At 43.3% G+C, this 20,999-nt stretch overlaps 1 protein-coding gene and 1 long non-coding RNA gene across 2 annotated transcripts; one reads left to right on the top strand and one right to left on the bottom strand.

Annotated features, from left to right (window-relative positions):
* Window positions 1-6,916: 6,916 nt before the first annotated feature.
* LOC149985483 (uncharacterized) lies at window positions 6,917-11,250 on the bottom strand. The gene is made up of 3 exons (XR_016494805.1): window positions 10,233-11,250; window positions 8,512-9,307; window positions 6,917-8,235 (listed from the first exon to the last, which is right to left on the bottom strand). It is a non-coding gene; the product is annotated as an uncharacterized LOC149985483 (long non-coding RNA).
* A 4,707-nt stretch (window positions 11,251-15,957) lies between these two features.
* Window positions 15,958-20,167, top strand: zp2.3 (zona pellucida glycoprotein 2.3). Its single transcript, NM_001124600.1, is given in 8 exon segments — window positions 15,958-16,584; window positions 16,848-17,035; window positions 17,273-17,370; window positions 18,336-18,493; window positions 18,574-18,766; window positions 19,116-19,263; window positions 19,760-19,835; window positions 19,963-20,167. Coding segments are annotated over 8 exon segments (1,575 nt in total). The 5' UTR covers window positions 15,958-15,974; the 3' UTR covers window positions 20,067-20,167.
* The last annotated feature ends 832 nt before the right edge of the window (window positions 20,168-20,999 follow it).

Raw genomic sequence — 20,999 nt, 5'->3', positions numbered from 1 at the left:
TCGGGGTTTATTGGAAAACACACGGTAATGGGGGGAGCAGGAAAAGGGGCTGAGCTGGACCCAAGGAAAGAAATAATAATTATTCAAAAACACCCCTAAGCTAGACTAGCCTATTTCAACAATAGCTAACTAACTAACCAAAAATACAGTGGGTGGTCCGCCCAGTTCTAACTAGGGTATTTAACAAAGTTTACTTACGGGTAGTGTATGCCCATGGGCGACTTGTCTTGGTTCCCCCTTTTCCCACCAGCAAACAAACACCATAACCAAAAACAATACTCACAGGTGAGGACAAAGTGATATGGAGGTGCTCAAATAAAATATAGCTCAATACATAGAGAGTGAAACAGAGAGATCTACAGAAATGGCATTTACAGAGAGATTAAGCTCTACAGCAAACTACTGACAGGGTTTTTAAACAAAGGGAAAGGAACGGTGATTGGGTAGGACACAGGAGGAAGTGTGTCTTCTGATTGATGATTGGTGACTGATTGGGGAGTGATGATTTTCACCTGTGAGGGGAGAAGGAGAGAAAAGAAACACACACACAGGATAACCACAGGATACTTGTATCCGTAACACATTCAAAGAAGTAAAGCTAACACCAGGCATAGTAACACAGTTGTTGTCTTATGATGTGCTTGATGGTCCAGCACATGTAGACACACGCATTTTTCATGTCATGCCCCGTGTAAATTGGTTCCTGAAACATCTAAATCAATATAATTTCATGCCCTCTGTTGAGATTTCGGGCAATTCATTGGAATCAGTATCAGGCACAGTTTATTCAATTTCAGAAAATTATGAAGTGCTGTGTTACGGTGCGTGAATGAGGACCCAAAAGCGAATTAACTTAAACAGAGCTTCTTTAATTACCAAACATAGGTAGGCTCAGACGGACCGGCAGATTCCGACAGGACAAGACACGGTTACAGCAAACATGACGACAGTCTGGTTCAGGCATGAAACACAACAAACAAGAATCCGACAAGGACAGGAACAAAAACAGAGAGAGATATAGGGGACTAATCAGAGGGAAAAAGGGAACAGGTGGGAAAAGGGGTGACGAGGTGGTTAGGAGGAGACAAGGCACAGCTGGGGGAAAGAGGGGGAGAAAAGGTAACCTCATAACGACCTGCAGAGGGAGACAGGGTGAAGGGAAAGGACAGAGACAAGACACAACATGACAGTACATGACAGTACCCCCCCACTCACCGAGCGCCTCCTGGCGCACTCGAGGAGGAAACCTGGCGGCAACGGAGGAAATCCTCGATCAGCGCACGGTCCAGCACGTCCCGAGAGGGAACCCAACTCCTCTCCTCAGGACCGTACCCCTCCCAATCTACGAGGTACTGGTGACCACGGCCCCGAGGACGCATGTCCAAAATTCTACGGACCCTGTAGATTGGTGCGCCCTCGACAAGGATGGGGGGGGGGGGGGGGAAGACGAGCGGGGGCGCGAAGGACGGGCTTGATGCAGGAGACATGGAAGACCGGGTGGACGCGACGAAGGTATCGCGGAAGAAGAAGTCGAACTGCGACAGGATTAATGACCCGAGAAATACGGAACGGACCAATGAACCGCGGGGTCAACTTGCGAGAAGCCGTCTTAAGGGGAAGGTTCTGAGTGGAGAGCCAAACTCTCTGACCGCGACAATATCTAGGACTCTTAGTTCTACGCTTATTAGCAGCCCTCACAGTCTGCGTCCTATAACGGCAAAGTGCAGACCTGACCCTCTTCCAGGTGCGCTCGCAACGTTGGACAAAAGCCTGAGCGGAGGGGACGCTGGACTCGGCGAACTGAGATGAGAACAGCGGAGGCTGGTACCCGAGGCTACTCTGAAAAGGAGATAGCCCGGTCGCAGACGAAGGAAGCGAGTTGTGGGCGTATTCTGCCCAGGGGAGCTGTTCTGACCAAGACGCAGGGTTGCGAAAAGAAAGACTGCGTAAGATGCGACCAATAGTCTGATTGGCCCGTTCTGCTTGACCGTTAGACTGGGGGTGAAAGCCGGAAGAGAGACTGACGGAAGCCCCAATCAAATGGCAAAACTCCCTCCAAAATTGAGACGTGAATTGCGGACCTCTGTCCGAAACGACGTCTGACGGAAGGCCATGAATTCTGAAAACATTCTCGATGATGATTTGTGCCGTCTCTTTAGCAGAAGGAAGCTTAGCAAGGGGAATGAAATGAGCCGCCTTAGAGAACCTATCGACAACCGTAAGAATAACAGTCTTCCCCGCTGACGAAGGCAGTCCGGTGACAAAATCTAAGGCGATGTGAGACCACGGTCGAGAGGGAATAGGAAGCGGCCTGAGACGGCCGGCAGGAGGAGAGTTACCGGACTTAGTCTGCGCGCAGACCGAACAAGCAGCCACGAAACGACGCGTGTCATGCTCCCGGGTGGGCCACCAAAAACGCTGGCGAATGGAAGCAAGCGTACCCCGAACGCCAGGGTGGCCGGCTAACTTGGCAGAGTGAGCCCACTGAAGAACGGCCAGACGAGTAGGAACGGGAACGAAAAGAAGGTTCCTAGGACAAGCGCGCGGCGACGGAGTGTGAGTGAGCGCTTGTTTTACCTGCCTCTCAATTCCCCAGACAGTCAACCCGACAACACGCCCCTCAGGGAGAATCCCCTCGGGGTCAGTGGAGGCTACTGAAGAACTGAAGAGACGAGACAAAGCATCAGGCTTGGTGTTCTTAGAGCCCGGACGATAAGAAATCACGAACTCGAAACGAGCGAAAAACAGCGCCCAACGCGCCTGACGCGCATTAAGTTGTTTGGCAGAACGGATGTACTCAAGGTTCCTATGGTCAGTCCAAACAACAAAAGGAACGGTCGCCCCCTCCAACCACTGTCGCCATTCGCCTAGGGCTAACCGGATGGCGAGCAGTTCGCGGTTACCCACATCATAGTTACGTTCCGACGGCGACAGGCGATGAGAAAAATACGCGCATGGGTGGACCTTGTCGTCAGAGAGGGAGCGCTGAGAAAGAATGGCTCCCACGCCCACCTCTGACGCGTTAACCTCGACAACGAACTGTCTAGAGACGTCAGGTGTAACAAGGATAGGAGCGGATGTAAAACGATTCTTGAGGAGATCAAAAGCTCCCTGGGCGGAAACGGACCACTTAAAGCACGTCTTGACAGAAGTAAGGGCTGTGAGAGGAGCTGCCACCTGACCGAAATTACGGATGAAACGACGATAGAAGTTCGCGAAGCCGAGAAAGCGCTGCAGCTCGACGCGTGACTTAGGGGCGGGCCAATCAATGACAGCTTGGACCTTAGCGGGATCCATCTTAATGCCTTCAGCGGAAATAACAGAACCGAGAAATGTGACGGAGGAGGCATGAGAAGTGCACTTCTCAGCCTTCACAAAAAGACAATTCTCTAAAAGGCGCTGGAGAACACGTCGAACGTGCTGAACATGAATCTGGAGTGACGGTGAAAAAATCAGGATATCGTCAAGGTAAACGAAAACAAAGATGTTCAGCATGTCTCTCAGGACATCATTGACTAATGCCTGAAAGACAGCTGGAGCGTTAGCGAGGCCGAAAGGAAGAACCCGGTATTCAAAGTGCCCTAACGGAGTGTTAAACGCCGTCTTCCACTCGTCCCCCTCCCTGATGCGCACGAGATGGTAAGCGTTACGAAGGTCCAACTTAGTGAAAAACCTGGCTCCCTGCAGGATCTCGAAGGCTGAAGACATAAGAGGAAGCGGATAACGATTCTTCACTGTTATGTCATTCAGCCCTCGATAATCTATGCAGGGGCGCAGAGACCCGTCCTTCTTCTTGACAAAAAAAAACCCCGCTCCGGCGGGAGAGGAGGAGGGGACTATGGTACCGGCGTCAAGAGCTACAGACAAATAATCTTCGAGAGCCTTACGTTCGGGAGCCGACAGAGAGTATAGTCTACCCCGGGGGGGGGGGTGGTTCCCGGAAGGAGATCAATACTACAATCATACGACCGGTGTGGAGGAAGAGAGGTGGCCCTGGACCGACTGAACACCGTGCGCAGATCGTGATATTCCTCCGGCACCCCTGTCAAATCACCAGGCTCCTCCTGTGAAGAAGAGACAGAGGAAACAGGAGGGATAGCAGACATTAAACATTTCACATGACAAGAGACGTTCCAGGAGAGGATAGAATTACTAGACCAATTAATGGAAGGATTATGACAAACTAGCCAGGGATGGCCCAAAACAACAGGTGTAAAAGGTGAACGAAAAATTAAAAAAGAAATGGTTTCACTATGATTACCAGAAACAGTGAGGGTTAAAGGTAGCGTCTCACGCTGAATCCTGGGGAGAGGACTACCATCCAGGGCGAACAAGGCCGTGGGCTCCTTTAACTGTCTGAGAGGAATGTCATGTTCCCGAGCCCAGGTCTCGTCCATAAAACAGCCCTCCGCCCCAGAGTCTATTAAGGCACTGCAGGAAGCTGACGAACCGGTCCAGCGTAGATGGACCGACAAGGTAGTGCAGGATCTTGAAGGAGAGACAGGAGTAGTAGCGCTCACCAGTAGCCCTCCGCTTACTGACGAGCTCTGGCCTTTTACTGGACATGAAGTGACAAAATGACCAGCGGAACCGCAATAGAGACAGAGGCGGTTGGTGATTCTCCGTTCCCTCTCCTTAGTCGAGATGCGGATACCTCCCAGCTGCATGGGCTCAGCACCCGAGCCGGCAGAGGAAGATGGTAGTGATGCGGAGAAGGGGGCGACGGAGAGCGCGAGCTCCTTTCCACGAGCTCGGTGACGAAGATCAACCCGTCGCTCAATGCGAATAGCGAGTTCAATCAAGGAATCCACGCTGGAAGGAACCTCCCGGGAGAGAATCTCATCCTTTACCTCTGCGCGGAGACCCTCCAGAAGACGAGCGAGCAAGGCCGGCTCGTTCCAGCCACTGGAGACAGCAAGAGTGCGAAACTCAATAGAGTAGTCTGTTATGGATCGATTGCCTTGACATAGGGAAGACAGGGCCCTGGAAGCCTCCTCCCCAAAAACAGATCGATCAAAAACCCGTATCATCTCCTCCTTAAAGTCCTGATACTGGTTAGTACACTCAGCCCTTGCCTCCCAGATTGCCGTGCCCCACTCACGAGCCCGTCCAATAAGGAGAGATATGACGTAGGCGACACGAGCAGTGCTCCTGGAGTAAGTGTTGGGCTGGAGAGAAAACACAATATCACACTGGGTGAGGAACGAGCGGCATTCAGTGGGCTCCCCAGAGTAACACGGCGGGTTATTGATTCTGGGCTCCGGAGATTCGAAAGCCCTGGAAGTGGCCGGTGGATCGAGGCGGAGATGGTGAACCTGTTCTGTGAGGTTGGAGACTTGGGTGGCCAGGGTCTCAACGGCATGTCGAGCAGCAGACACTTCCTGCTCGTGTCTGCCTAGCATCGCTCCCTGGATCCCGACGGCTGAGTGGAGAGGATCCGAAGTCGCTGGGTCCATTCTTGGTCGGATTCTTCTGTTACGGTGCGTGAATGAGGACCCAAAAGCGAATTAACTTAAACAGAGCTTCTTTAATTACCAAACATAGGTAGGCTCAGACGGACCGGCAGATTCCGACAGGACAAGACACGGTTACAGCAAACATGACGACAGTCTGGTTCAGGCATGAAACACAACAAACAAGAATCCGACAAGGACAGGAACAAAAACAGAGAGAGATATAGGGGACTAATCAGAGGGAAAAAGGGAACAGGTGGGAAAAGGGGTGACGAGGTGGTTAGGAGGAGACAAGGCACAGCTGGGGGAAAGAGGGGGAGAAAAGGTAACCTAACAACGACCAGCAGAGGGAGACAGGGTGAAGGGAAAGGACAGAGACAAGACACAACATGACAGTACATGACATGCTGTGCATATTGAATCAAATAATTATTCAAGCCCTGTCGAGATGGTTGTTGATCATTGGCAGACAACCATTTTCAAGTCTTGCCATAGATTTTAAAGATTTACAAGCCAACTTAAGTCAAAACTGTAACAGGAATATTCAGTGTCGTCTTGGTTAGTAACTCCATTGTATATTTGGCATTTTAGTTTATTGTCCTGCTGGTGGATTTGCATTCCACTTTTGGAAAGGAGACTGCACCAGGTGTCTGTACTTAGCTCTATTCCTTTTCTTTTTATGCTGAAAAACTCCCTAGTCCTTTCCGATGACAAACATACCCATAACATGATGCAGTCACCACCATGCTTAAAAATATGAAGAATGGTACTCAGTGATGTGTTGTGTTGGATTTGCCCCAAACATAACGCTTTGCATTCTGGACAAAAAGTTGCAAGATTGAATCCCCAAGCTGACAAGGTAAAAATCTGTCATTCTGCCACTGAACAAGGCAGTTAGCCTAGGAACAGTGGGTTATCATTGAAAATAAGAATTTGTTCTTAATTGACTTGCCTAGTTAAATAATGGTGAAATCCCTGAGTGGTTTCCTTCCTCTCTGTCAACTGAGTTAGGAAGGACTCCTGTGTCTTTGTAATGACTGGGTGCATTGACACACCATCCAGAGTATAATTATTAACTTCACCATCCTCAAAGGGATATTATATTTCTGCTTTTTTTTACCCATCTATCAATAGGTGCCCTTCTTTGCGAGTTATTGGACAACTTCCCTTCGTTGAATCTGTTGAATCTGTGCTTGAAATCCACTGCTCGACTGAGGGACCTTACAGATCATTGCATGTGTGGGGTACAGAGATGGGGTAGTCATAAAAAAATTATGTTAAACACCATTAAATGCACAAAGAGTTAGTCCAATAAACGTATTATCTGACTTGTTAAGCTAATTTTTACTCAAAGTTATTTGGGCTTGCATTACAAAAGGGTTGTATACTTATTGACTCAAGGCGTTTCAGCTTTTAATGTTTTGTTAATTTAAAAAAATGTCTAAAAACATACAGCAATTCCCTTTTGACATTCAAATCAAAGTTTATTTGTCATGTGTGCCAAATACAACACCTTACAGTGAAATGCTTACTTACAGGCTCTAACCAATAGTGCAAAAAATGTATTAGGTGAACAATAGGTAAGTAAAGAAATAAAACAACAGTAAAAAGACAGGCTATATACAGTAGCGAGGCTACATACAGACACCGGTTAGTCAGGCTGATTGAGGTAGTATGTACATGAATGTATAGTTAAAGTGACTATGCATAAATGATAAACAGAGAGTAGCAGCAGCGTAAAAATAGGGGTTGGGGAGGCACACAATGCAAATAGTCCGGGTAGCCATTTGAATACCTGTTCAGGAGTCTTATGGCTTGGGGGTAAAAACTGTTAAGAAGCCTTTTTGTCCTAGATTTGGCACTCTGATACCGCTTGCCATGTGGTAGTAGAGAAAACAGTCTATGGCTGGGGTGGCTGGGGTCTTTGACAATTTTTAGGGCCTTCCTCTGACACCGCCTGGTGTAGAGGTCCTGGATGACAGACAGCTTAGCCCCAGTGATGTACTGGGCCGTACGCACTACCCTCTGTAATGCCTTGTGGTCAGAGGCCGGGCAATTGCCGTACCAGGCAGTGATGCAACCAGGCTGTCGATGTTGCAGCTGTAGAACCTTTTGAGGATCTCAGGACCCATGCCAAATCTTTTTAGTTTCCTGAGGGGGAATAGGCTTTGTCGTGCCCTTATCACGACTGTCTTGGTGTGTTTGGACCATTCTAGTTTGTTGTTGATGTGGACACCAAGGAACTTGAAGCTCTCAAGCTGCTCCACTACAGCCCCGTCGATGAGAATGGGGGCGTGCTCTGTCCTCCTTTTCCTGTAGTCCACAATCATCTCCTTAGTCTTGGTTACGTTGAGGGATAGGTTGTTATTCTGGCACCACCCGGCCAGGTCTCTGACCTCCTCCCTATAGGCTGTCTCGTCGTTGTCGGTGATCAGGCCTACCACTGTTGTGTCGGGGTATTGTGTGTAGATTAGTGACACAAAATCTACATTTTATCAATTTTAAATTCAGGCTGTAACACAGCAAAATGTGGAAAAAGTCTAGGGGTGTGAATACTTTCGGAAGGCACTGTAGTTCTAAAATGACAACGGTGAATGATGTAGTAGGTAAAATGTCACTTCTTGACAGCATTGCGGGGATTGGGGCACTCGCAGATGCTGAGTGGGGATGGGGGCCCTCCCAGAGGCCAGAAAAGGGTTGAGGCCCTCACAGAGGCCGGTGGAAGGGTGGGAGCACTCACTAAGGCTGTAGACAACTTGGCCGGGCTACGGACATGTTGTGTCTGTAACAAATATGTAGTTGCGTTAAGATTATTTAAAGTTATACTGTTATAGAAACAGATGATCAATACAAACCAATCTTTTGACAGATTAGCCTGTTGCTGCAGACATATGAACCCCCAAAACATTTGCTTATTGAACCGCAAAAGAGAGAGTAAAACCTAAGTCCCGATGAACCGAGGAGGAAACCAAGTCAAAAGGATCAATTGAGTCAGTGTTCTATCATGGCAGCAGAGCCATAGTAGTTCATAATGTGACAAAAAAACAAACATATTTACCATTGATAAATTCAATGCAGTCCTCAATGAAGGAGCCTGAACAGCAGACACAGGCGCTGGGGGAGCTGTAGGTACTGGTCCAGTAGGTCCACTGGTAGAGACCTGCTTAAAATATAGGGGGAAAATACAGAGACAACACTACAGCACGGTATCTAATTTCAGTAAATCAGAAAAGAGTATACATGTTGTTTTAGCCTGTTAACTTTATTAATTTTAACTCCTAACTTCTGGGGGTGAAATCCACAAACACATCATCTCTGAAGCCCCCCGAGGAGAGTTGTCCACGGACCTGCATTTGACAATTCTCTATCTGTAACAATAAATAAGGAAGCCTGTGTTAGGAAGTCCCCTGCTGGTGAGTTCACCATCTCACAGCTCTTTCAAGCAGCTAACCCCACTATCCATCCCCCACAGTGTCAAAGGTTGATGAAGTCTAGCTCGCTCTGGAACTTCCCTTAACCTGTTGTGATTGGTTGACAAGACCACAGCTTGGGACTTTGACACTGTCTTTTTGTTGCAATGACAATTTGATGGCCAATTATTATAATAAAGTTGCTGTTCATTAGTAGTAAAGGCCTACATTTACTGACAGGTATTTCTAGTAGTACAGTATGTTTTCTAGAGGAACACAAAGTTCAAATGTCATAGGCCTATGCATGTTTTGCCATTATCTCTTGTCATAATATGAAAGGACATACCACCTCGGAGCTGGCCTGTTGCCCGCATCGGCAGGCCAAACCACTGTGGTGGCAAATGTACGCACTCCCTTATGGGGCTTATGGGGCTTTTTAGACATCTGAAACAAACAAGATGAATGTATCACACGACCACAATAACATTTAGAAATGCATAGAAAACCTAATGTAAACTTGGCTAATAGAGTCAGGCTACAAGAATACATGATGTTATTGGGAAATGTGTCAGTATTCAAGCAAGTATGCTAATCAAGCATAATGGCAAATATATCAATTTAGGCTATATCAGCTATATAGGCTATATCATGGACTGACTGATTTTAATTCATTAACAAATAAATAGGTATATAGGTCATGTTCGCTATGGCTAGATGTTTATAACACATTTGTGACTCACCACCTGGATTCTGTCTCATGTAGCAACATTTGAATTTCTGTTTTTTACATTGCATAAATGTAGAGACTCAGAGCTACCAAACGGTATATCATACACTGCATTTGAGGAACAATGGGAAAGTAATTCTGCTTTGAAAGTTGATCAACTTGTAAACTCACTTTTGAGAAAACCGTCTTTCAATTAAAATACTTTGTCAAAATTAGAATCGGAAAATGTAGCTAGCTAGAGAATATCTTACATGTGGTCTGAAATCGGAGTAGATAGCCAGAGCAAATTTACCAGCTTGTGCGTCTATCAATAGTTAGACATTCTATTGAAATGGATACTTGCATAGTGGAGTCTTTTGTTAAGACATGTAGCTAGCTAACTAGCAAAACAATGGACCATAATCACAACTCATGACATTACTACCCTGCATGTATCTGCAGGTAGCTAACCAACCAGGTTCTATGGCTACAACTAGTCAAGCAAATGTGTGAGATGCGAAGAACAAGATCATACACATAACGTTAGCTAGCGACCCAGCCAGCTAATGTTAGCTAACTAACAGTACACTTGAAATGAAACCACTTTCTGTCAAAATTAGAAACGTGTAATATATGAAAATGTAGCTAGCTTGACTATCTTACCTGTTATCATGGTTGGACACGTCTCCTGTCTGATGCCATGCATGGTTGCCCTTATTTTGAAGATGTAACCAGCTAACGTTAGCTAGCTAACAGTACACTTTAACTTGACATTAGGTTTATGCAGTTTTACAAAGCGATACATTTCTAAAAAAGCGTGTTCGACACAATTACCTAAACATACTGACCTCCTCCAATAGACAGATGTGTGCTATATGGCAGACCAATCCAAACTCATCTCTTGGCATGTCCAGCCCACTCATTATCTCAGCCAATCATGGCCAAAGAGAAGGCTGCTACTTTTTCTGTGGCTAAACCAACTAGGCTCATAGTTTAACAATTGTATTCATATTTACAGATGGCATACAAGTTTGATATTAAGGCACATGAAGTTCACATGTTCGAGGAGGCATTTCTGCCCAAAATATATTTTTTACGTTCAAACGGCTCTCCTGTGATGTCGTGACTGATGACATACACCTAGTTTCACATTTTATCCCATGGATATCAAAGCATTATCTAAATTAGCTGGCATAATAATATAGCTACCTAGCAAAAAAAGTCAAAAGAAAATCTGGTTACACGAACTCTGACAGCTCCCCCCATTGAAAGTGAATGCTACTGTCACTTTACCAAATGACATGTGTGACTGTACTGTAAGCTGTTTAGATAACTAACAAACTTAGCTAGCTGAAATAGCTAAACAGTGTTTACTAAAATGGGCAATAACTTAACCTTGGTAACGTTAGCAGATTGCATTGTATTTGAGGTCTCATCAACTTTGACAGTGTTCTTACCTATGAAAATGAATGCTAGAGCTACTGTAAGTTTACTGTACCATTACCATGCTAGCTTGCCAGGCAGATAAGCTAAGCAGCAACTTTTGATAGCCACAAGTTAGCAGTTGCTATTTAAATTATACTTTTGGGAAACAACTTGGCTCTGGTTAAGTATAATTCATGTTGTTTTTAATCTTACCTTGTGGCATGGAAGTGGAGGGTCCTGGAGAAAGTTAAAGGTTAAAGGTTGAAGGTGCAACGCTATAGTAAACAGAAAAAAAAAACTGAAAAAGGTGTACCTTCTGGTATTTGACCACACCCATAACAACATATATTTTACTGCAGCCCTTGATCAGCACTTAACATGCAGGTGAATACAATGACTAACTCTGTGTCACTAACAAACACAGTCATGGGTGGTAATTCCAACATTGACTCTAAAGGCACACTGTGATATAGGCAAATGTCAGCAAATATATGCATATATCTCAGAGTGCCTGTTATAAATGTTGGAATTGACCATCCATAGCTGTGTTTCCTTGTGACAGAGACATGATTGTTGCATTCAATATGTATTAATCCTTCACCAAGTGAGTGCTTACAATGTCATCCTTAAAGCAATACCTCAAAAGCCTAGTATTACCATAAGACTGTGGTCTGAAACTCCTGGTTTGCATGCCACGTTATGTTGGCTTGAAAAGTGATATTTAAGCCAAAGTCAAGATATCCAGCAATTGGCCCTTTTAATCACCCGCAAAATGCATTTACAATGACTACCATATAAGGAAAAGCTGGTTAAAGGAGACAACCTAAACCATTTAAACGAGAACAACCATCTCATTAATGGGTGCAATAAATCCAACTACTAACAGATTGGATTAGTTTAGAAAAATGTATGCTATTTATCTTTGTATAGCCTAAGATCAATTAATCAATCAATGTGTATGTAAAAACACAGATATTGAAAAAAAATATCAACCTGCAATAAAGCATGCTGGGAAATATGTGGTTTTGAGTGTCAATGTTTTACTACATAGACAAATTACATGATCACACGCAGGCTATCAAGGCCAATGTTTTTTAAACATTGCTGGGTGTTAATTTAAATCCTGAATTAGTAAAGGTCGCATTTCTTTTATGGAGAGTGGAATTTCACTCTACCTTTAGTATTTTTTGCTTTATTTAGACAGACACATGACATTAAAGGTGGAGATGGCAATTGAACACTGGTCTTCAGTGGGAAAGCACACATTTGCTTGTTGGTGGGAGTGTTGCCCCCATAACCACGGCTCTGGACGATCTGTCTTTACGATCCACTCATTCCTATAATCTTAAGCAACTGACAAAATTCTGTGTAACTTACATAAAGGGCATGTTACATACAAGGTTTTGTTTGAATATTAAAAAAGAGTAGCAAATGTGTTTTAGGTGTTTCCAAATCTCATAAAAAGGTTGTTTTGGTGATTGTTTTTAGAGCATGGAGCTAAGATCCCCACAATGTTCCAAACCAATTGGGGGAAAGTGGAATAGAGTATTTAGCAATTTCAGCCTTATTTCATGCTGTTCATATAAACACAATTTTACTTTTCTATGATTTTCACTAATTGAATGCGTTATATTTACATCTTTATGATTGTATGTTTTAATTTGTAAAGCATCTTATTGTATTATATTATATATTTTACATGTTAAGCTAATTCCCCAAATTCCTGAACGTTTTCAGAATTCAGTGGACATTAAGGTTTACCGCTCTTAGTTTGTTGAGAGGTTTTAAGTTTGTCTTTGGAATCTGCCATGAGTTGAGGTAGTTGGGTTGAGTTTGGCTTGAGTTGAAAGAAGATAAGGAATTTAAATTCAGGGTAATTGGATTATAACAACATCCCACCGACAGACATGGTCGCCCTGTAAGACAACTATGTCAGCAGGACAATAACCTAAAACACAAGGCCAAATCGACACTGGAGTTGCTTACCAAGAAGACGGTGAATGTTCCTGAGAGGCTGAGTTACAGTTTTGACCTGAATCTGCTTAACAATCTATGGCAAGATCAACAACCAATTTGACGGAGCTTTAATAATTTTGAAAAGAATAATGGGCAAATATTGCACAGTCCAGGTGTGGAAAGCTCTTCGAGACTTACCCAGAAGAAGAAAAAATCACAGCTGTAACCACTGCCAAAGGTGATTCTAACATGTATTGACTCAGGGAGTTGAATAGATGTACAGAATGATTGTTTTATTTTTCAAATTAAAAATGTTTTACACTTTCAGAGGGTATTTTATGTAGATTGTTAACAAAAAAAGAAAATTAAATACATTTTAATCCCACTTTGTAACACAACAAAATGTGAAAAAAGTAAAGTGGTGTGCCACGACCTTCATATGAATAATTGGACCAAGGCGCAGCGTGAGTAGAGTTCCACATTTTAACGATACTGACACTTCTAAAACAACAACGATATCACAATCGTGAAATACGTAGCGCACATTGGCACTCAAACAAAATAATATCCCACATCGCAGGTGGGCAAAAGGACACACTAAGTCTGATCCCCAATTAGAGGTAACGATCATCAGCTGCCTCCAATTGGGAACCATGCACACACACACACCAACATAGAAATATAATACCTAGAAACCCCCCTAGTCACGCCCTGACCTAAAACACAGGGCGTGACATGGTGTGAATACTGTCCTAACTTATTCTGCAAGTGCTGGATTTGCTAGTTAACGTATATAGTTTGATAACTAATGAACTCTGTAAATGTCTATCTTTTACCTCATAATGCATCAATTTGACATAAATGTATGTTGCAACCAAATAATATATGGATGTGGCTGTAAATACTGCATCATCATTCTCCAATGGAAAGAGTCATTGGAAAAAAGAGTCATCTGTGCTATATTTTGGAAATGTAGTTTAGTGTACAATGCACTACTTACCTGGGTTGTATATAGCAATATAATCCACTCATTATTTGAATTACAGTAATATATAAATAATTTCAATTAGAGAGGCAGGCAAAACTGTATGATTTGACAAGTCACATAGAAAAGGTGATCTTGTACAATGTTGCATCGGGCAGAAATGGCATACAACAACATGCTATGTTTTCACAGTAGCCACCTGCTTTACAATACACCTATTTCTGGTTCTGTCCTATATATGTAGTGTATACGGCAGGGGTTCCCAAACAGTTTTTTTGGCCGCAACCCCATTTTGATTTTAAAATGTTTTTGTAACCCCGCCATGTGAAAAATGTTATGTTATAAACGGCCAATGTTTACTTTTTTTATTTGGGCTATGACAGTTTATTACAAATCACTTTGACAGTACCTTTGAAAGTATTTCAATCTGATGGAAGTATGATTTTAAGTGACTGAAATGCATCAGAACATTTTGAGTGCTCTTGATGATGATCTTTTCCCCCCAGTCTGATTTAGTACCTGGTCTTGTCCACGAGTCCTGTGTGGCTTGTAGAGGGAAACAGAAGACACATACGTATTCCTGAGAGTATTATCTTTCAATGATTGGGTCATACATAATATTTTGAGCTTAAACGGTTTAAAAGATAGAGCCACATTTGTAGGAAGAAAACAGAAACCGCTCTGTTTATTTCAAACACATCTAGCGGCAACCAGAGGTTACTGACCTAATGTCGGTTCTATCAACCAAGCTCAATTTGATACATTTGATTTCAGTTTCTCTCGTGACCCCACATCGGGTCACAACCCCTAGTTTGGGACACGATGGTATAAGGATAATGAAACTGTAAGACTGACATATTTGTCAACATACTAACAACCTGCCATTTGACACAAGTTATTTTAAAAAGTGTGCATGTCAAGTTATAGTCAAATACTGTATAAAAATGATGTCTACTATTCTTTCTATTCAGCACTTCAAAAATATGTTTTGAAATGTGTATCCTGTCATTTATTCTATTGGATTAAATGGTAGTTAAAAGGACTAAATGGTGAGCCTATCATTATCTACTGTAGCGGTGACTAATCAAAAGATGCACATGGTATTTCAAGGAAAACTTTGATTTTGTATAAACGACTAAATGTGGAGGTGTGTGAAACCCCAATGAATGTACAATCAAAGCTTCTGAACATAAGATAGGGGACATTAGAAGTGTTATCAGTTTAGAGTTTTTTACTTCGAGTTTTGAAAATACACCACTTCTGAAAAATGTGCCAAAGTGGTTAAAAAAACAGTATATACAACCCAGGTATTTCAGAAATGCATTCTACACTACACTATACACTGAGTATACAAAACATTAAGAACACCTTGCTACTATTGAGTTGCACCCTCTTTTGCCCTCAGAACAGCCTCAATTCGTTTTGGGATAAATTCTAGAAGCAGTCCACAGGGAATTTGTTTGTTGTACTATGCTTATAGCTTTGACCACAAGCCATTTTGATGATCTGTTTAGATTTTTGTGCTTAGAGTTGTGAAAATGTACTATATACTTGTGAAAATGGCACCAAAGTGATTGAAAAAAACTGTAATATATACAAAATTGTCTAATTATCTATTTATAATGCGTAAATCATTTTGAATTGTTTCTGACTATCAAAATAAATATATAAATAAATATATATGTATATTGTCACATACAACAACTTGGAGCAAATTAGATACTGACAGAACTGGCAAAGCCTCCAATGACATGACGTGTCGGTCACAAAGACCTTTCTCAAGGCCATGACCGAAATGTTGGATGTTCGCAAATGTTACACAACTGTTTTGAATAGTGTGCTACTAAAGGAACATTAGCCAGGGCATTTGATTGGCTAAAACTTTGACCCCTCAGAAAAGGAACGGTCAGATAAAGAGGGGGCGGATTTCCAATAAGTAAACAACGCTCCATCTGTTATAAAGGTGGCCGCAATTCGTTCATCCTCATCACAGCATCCAGTGAACATTGTGGATTAGTTCTTGTAGCGAAGCCATTGCGATGAAGTGGAGTGCAGTTTGTCTAGTGGCAGTGGCCACGCTTGGCTGGCTGTGTGATGCTCAGATTTACTTGGAAAAACCAGGGTGGCCACCCATCCAGACACCACCGTCATGGCCAGCCCAACCCCCTCAGAAGCCTATTCAACCCCCTCAGAGGCCTGCCCAGCCCCCTCAGTGGCCTGTCCAGCCCCCTCAGAGGCCTGCCCAGCCCCCTCAGAGGCCTGCCCAGCCCCCTCAGAGGCCTGCCCAACCCCAGCAGTGGCCTGCCCAACCCCCTCAGAGGCCTGCCCAGCCCCCTCAGTGGCCTGCCCAACCCCCTCAGAGGCCTGCCCAACCCCCTCAAAGACCTGCCCAACCCCCTCAGAGGCCTGCCCAACCCCCTCAAAGGCCTGCCCAACCCCCTCAGTGGCCTGTTCATCCCCCTCAGTGGCCTGTCCAACCCGGTACGCCGCTTCAGAGGCCTAAATTCCCCTCTGACCCAGGCTCAAAGCAGAGCTGTGATGTTGATGGCCAACACAAGGTGCAGTGTGGACTTCCTGACATCACTGCCGCCCATTGTGATGCCATTAACTGCTGTTTTGATGGACGGATGTGCTTCTACGGAAAATCAGGTATGTTTTTGACCATGCTCATTTTACTCTAGAACTCTATGTTGTAACAGTACGGTTTACTTTATGTACTGCCCCCTCAGAGAAACTTGTTTATCGCACTTCACCAGAAAACAAATCATTGTATTCTGAACTCTCACTGATTCCACTTCCACTTATATATGGACAATTTTTATCCAAAGCAGTTTAATATCAACATGTTCCAACATGCTCCAATTTACTCAAGGACACTAAGTTCATGTTTTTGTTATGCTCTTTGTCACCAGTGACTGTTCAGTGTACCAAGGATGGCCAGTTTGTGGTGGTGGTGGCCAGGGATGCCACTCTGCCCAGCCTGGAACTGGACTCCATCAGCCTGCTGGGGACAAACGGAGCCCACTGCCACCCTATTGGCACAACTTCTGTCTTTGCCATCTACCAGTTTAAAGTCACTGAATGTGGAACTGTCATGACGGTACGTATCACCTGTGCCTGGCTTCCGTCTCAGTACAGGGAAGTAGCTCCTATCTCCTTCAAATAATTGGATCACATCTTCTGTATTGGTTGCAACAATGATCATATCATGATCATATCACTGATTGTTTATTCAGGTTTAAAGATGCTGCCACATTGTGACAAAAGCTCGTTGTCAAAGCTATAGTGATTTTGCCTCTTAAAGATGACCTGTATAACATAGTTGTGTTTATTGCAGGAGGAAACGGATACTATTATCTATGAGAATAGGATGTCCTCTTCATATCAAGTGGGGGTTGGCCCCTTTGGCTCCATCACCAGGGACAGCCAATATGAGTAGGTGATATTAAAAAAAAAATTATAATAGCAACACAAAAACAACAACATCCTAAGGAACCATCACTTTAAATTGTTGTGTACTATATATGGAGCCAGGGGCCTCATTTATCAACCGTGCATACATACAATTCTGGGGTACGTGGAGATTCTAGGATTAGCTTGAGCAACAAATTATTGGGATCATTCAACTGTCGAACGCAGCACATACTCATGTTTTCATTGATAAATTAGAGCCATACTATATTTTTGCACTCGTGAAAATACGAATTGTTGTTAAATATTTGGCTTATCCTGCTTTGGTATAGGCTCTGAATTTAAGGCTATGATGTTGCATTCCTATCAATACTGTAGCCTACCCAATTTAAATAGGCTACCGGTCTTTACGTCCGAGCATGTTTGGCTATTAAATGAGCAATGGATAAATGGTAGGCTATTATTTGTTGTGTAGTGGGAATAAACCAGTTGTGAGAAAAGGAGAGACATAATTTAGGCCTATATAATACAATTTAAAAAAAACACATTGGGCAACATACATTACCAATGAAAAATGTATAAATGTTATGATTAACCCTGTTCTTATTAGCCTACCATTATTACAATTCCTGTACACATTAATTTCCTTCAAAATAAGAATATTTGCTTGCAATACAATTGATCAACCGCTCTAAGTTCTGGGTACGCACAGTCAGAGATTTGCATGGAGATACCCACACTTTCCTGTCAACAAGGATAAATGCCAACCTTTATGGGAAAACCTGCAAACACAAGGTTTAGAGTCTCTTTTGTGTGCATTCGCGTTTGATAAGTGAGGCCCCTGGTTGGAACTTTTAACAAGACACTGGAGTTAACACAATTTGTATTGTTAAATAAGCAATGGGATCTTTAGTCATCACCTTATACGTCCTGCTTTAAAGTCTCTCAGACACCTTCAAGATGTCTGACCACACGTAATTTCTTCCCAGTCTAACATTCCAGTGCAGATATAAGGGCAGTACCATTGTGGCTGTGGTTATTGATGTGAAGCCGGTTCCTCCTCCAAATCCTGATATAGCTCCTGGGCCCCTCATAGTTGAGCTCAGACTGGGCAGCGGAGGATGCCTTACCAAGGGATGTAATGAAGGTATGTGGCACTATATTCATTGATTGGTTAGTTGGATTAATAAATGGGTGAATGAATGAATCTTTCCTCTTTTGAAACAGAGGAAGTGGCCTACACCTCTTACTACACAGAGGCAGACTACCCTGTCACCAAGGTCCTCAGGGATCCTGTCTACACTGAGGTTCGCATCCTGGCGAGGACAGATCCCAACATTGTGCTGACCCTGGGTCGCTGCTGGGCTACCACAACCCCAAACCCTCTCAGCCTGCCCCAGTGGGACCTTCTCATTGATGGGTAAATATCTGAATAGGTAGTAGTAGAAGTAGTAAACATTTTAGTAACTGTTTCGTCCAATTACTGTTCTGCCCTTCCTTGCGAAGATTAGGAAAATGTTCAGCAGCTCTTGGAGTTATTCACTTAAAAAAATGACTCTTTATTATCAAAACCAATGTGTCATCTCATAGCCTTGATCAATGTATTTGCCGTTGCTGGTGTAAAGGGGGTAACGGCAAAGTGAGAGTCGTAACATGGCATGCGGCATGCCAACCCTGACGCAGACAGACACTTGACCATGACTCTGTCTGTCTGTCTACGTCTCACTCTCTCTGTCTGTCTCTCTCTCTCTCTCTGTTCATATCATTAGATGTCCTTACCAGGATGACCGTTACCTGACCACTCCCATCACTGTGGGACCCTCTTCGGGTCTGTCCTACCCAACCCACTACAGGCGCTTCGTCCTTAAGATGTTCACCTTTGTGGATCCAATGTCTATGGCCCCCCTGAGGGAGACGGTATGACCATAGAGATACATTTATGTTACATATTTACAGATATTGTTCTATTTAATTCTGAGGGTATGACTGTGTTCTAATTATACTGGAACCATAGAGTTCAAATTAATCATAATTATAATAAGAGGTTTGAAACAACTACATTGATGTTGTTGATTATCATGCTAACACTGTTTATTAAATTCATGCATGAAATAGAAGTGCTGTACTTTATGCTTACATTAGATTTTTGATAACACTTTTCACTGTCCTATTACAATTAGTATTTGTGATATTATTTCCACTAATTACTGGTAATTAATGATTTAACAAAAATGTGTCGGCTTGCTTGGTCACAATTGGTACTTTCTGGTAGGCCTATTTCTTACAATTACATAAGTAATATAAAAGCATATAGTTTACATAAATATTAAACTACTCTAATTTATTCTTGGGTAGTAATTATCTGGCTAGATACTTATTGCATTTAAAAAACAATCTGTACTGTCTCTTGCAGGTGTTCATCCATTGTAATACAGCTGTGTGCCTGCCATCCCTTGGAGACAGCTGTGAACCAAGATGCTACAGAAAGAGTGAGTTACCTTTCTCTGATAGGCTGCATTGCATTCCAGCAAATAGTTTCAATCCCTTCCACCCTTCCCTACAGTTTGAGTCTCGTCCCTCTCTCTGCAAATGACCACATAAAATGTTTTTTTCCAGGGAGAGACATTCCTGCTGCAGTTCAGAAGACCACCAGAATCAAGTCTAATTTGGTTTCCAGTGGCGAACTGATCCTGACTGACCCAAGGGAGCTCACCAACTAGAAAATCTTTTGACTTAACTCAAGCACTTTGTCACCGTGGTGCTGCCGGCTGTTATGATGACTTCACAGTGAGGCATGTGCAAATAAATCTGACTGTCCTCGAACTTGTTGTTCATACATTTTTTTGGTTATAGTTCCATTCATTCCATTCGGTCATTACAGTGAGCCTTCTTTAAAGCCTCTACTTTAAAGTGATACCAGCCTCCACTGGTGTGTGTGTGTGTGTGTGTGTGTGTGTGTGTGTGTGTGTGTGTGTGTGTGTGTGTGTGTGTGTGTGTGTGTGTGTGTGTGTGTGTGTGTGTGTGTGTGTGTGTGTGTGTGTGTGTGTGTGTGTGTGTGTGTGTGTGTGTGTGTGTGCGTGCGTGCGTGCGTGCGTGCGTGTGTGCGCATGTGTGTGTGTGTGCGAGCGTGCGTGCATTACGGAGGTGAAGCGCATAGTTTGAGCCCCAGTCCGTCACATTGGTGTCAGAAGTGACAGGCTTGGCCCAAGTGATGAGTAACCTTGTCTTGGAGATTAATTGTGTTATCCCCATCCTTGAGCTAGTGTATAGGCTTTGGATCAGTGGGCTAACACATTATTTTGACTTTTGACTCAGGATATATTCAAGATATTGTTTTTAAATCATAAAGAAATTACACAGCCCAAGCCTATCTTCAAAACAGTGAATCTGGCTATGAACTTTCCTCTTGAAGAACTATTTCAGGATTTTACAACTTATTGTTAGATGGTTCCACATCCTTAAAGTAGTTTATGTGCCAGGAGAAATTTGAATCCATTGTTCGGTTTTCTTTAAACAGCCACTGCAAAACATCAGCTAACATTAGCCACAACAAGCTAACAATTATTTTACAACAGGTGAATCTAATCATGATTGGTTAAAACCTCATTCAAGCCGGTGTCTATTCCACAAGTTACCACTGGCTAAATCTATGA

This window comes from Oncorhynchus mykiss, chromosome 1, assembly GCF_057628025.1.
Source record: "Oncorhynchus mykiss isolate SJ-2025 chromosome 1, ASM5762802v1, whole genome shotgun sequence".
In the NCBI taxonomy this organism is placed as follows: domain Eukaryota; kingdom Metazoa; phylum Chordata; class Actinopteri; order Salmoniformes; family Salmonidae; genus Oncorhynchus; species Oncorhynchus mykiss.
This window is presented reverse-complemented; position numbering and strand designations above follow the sequence as displayed.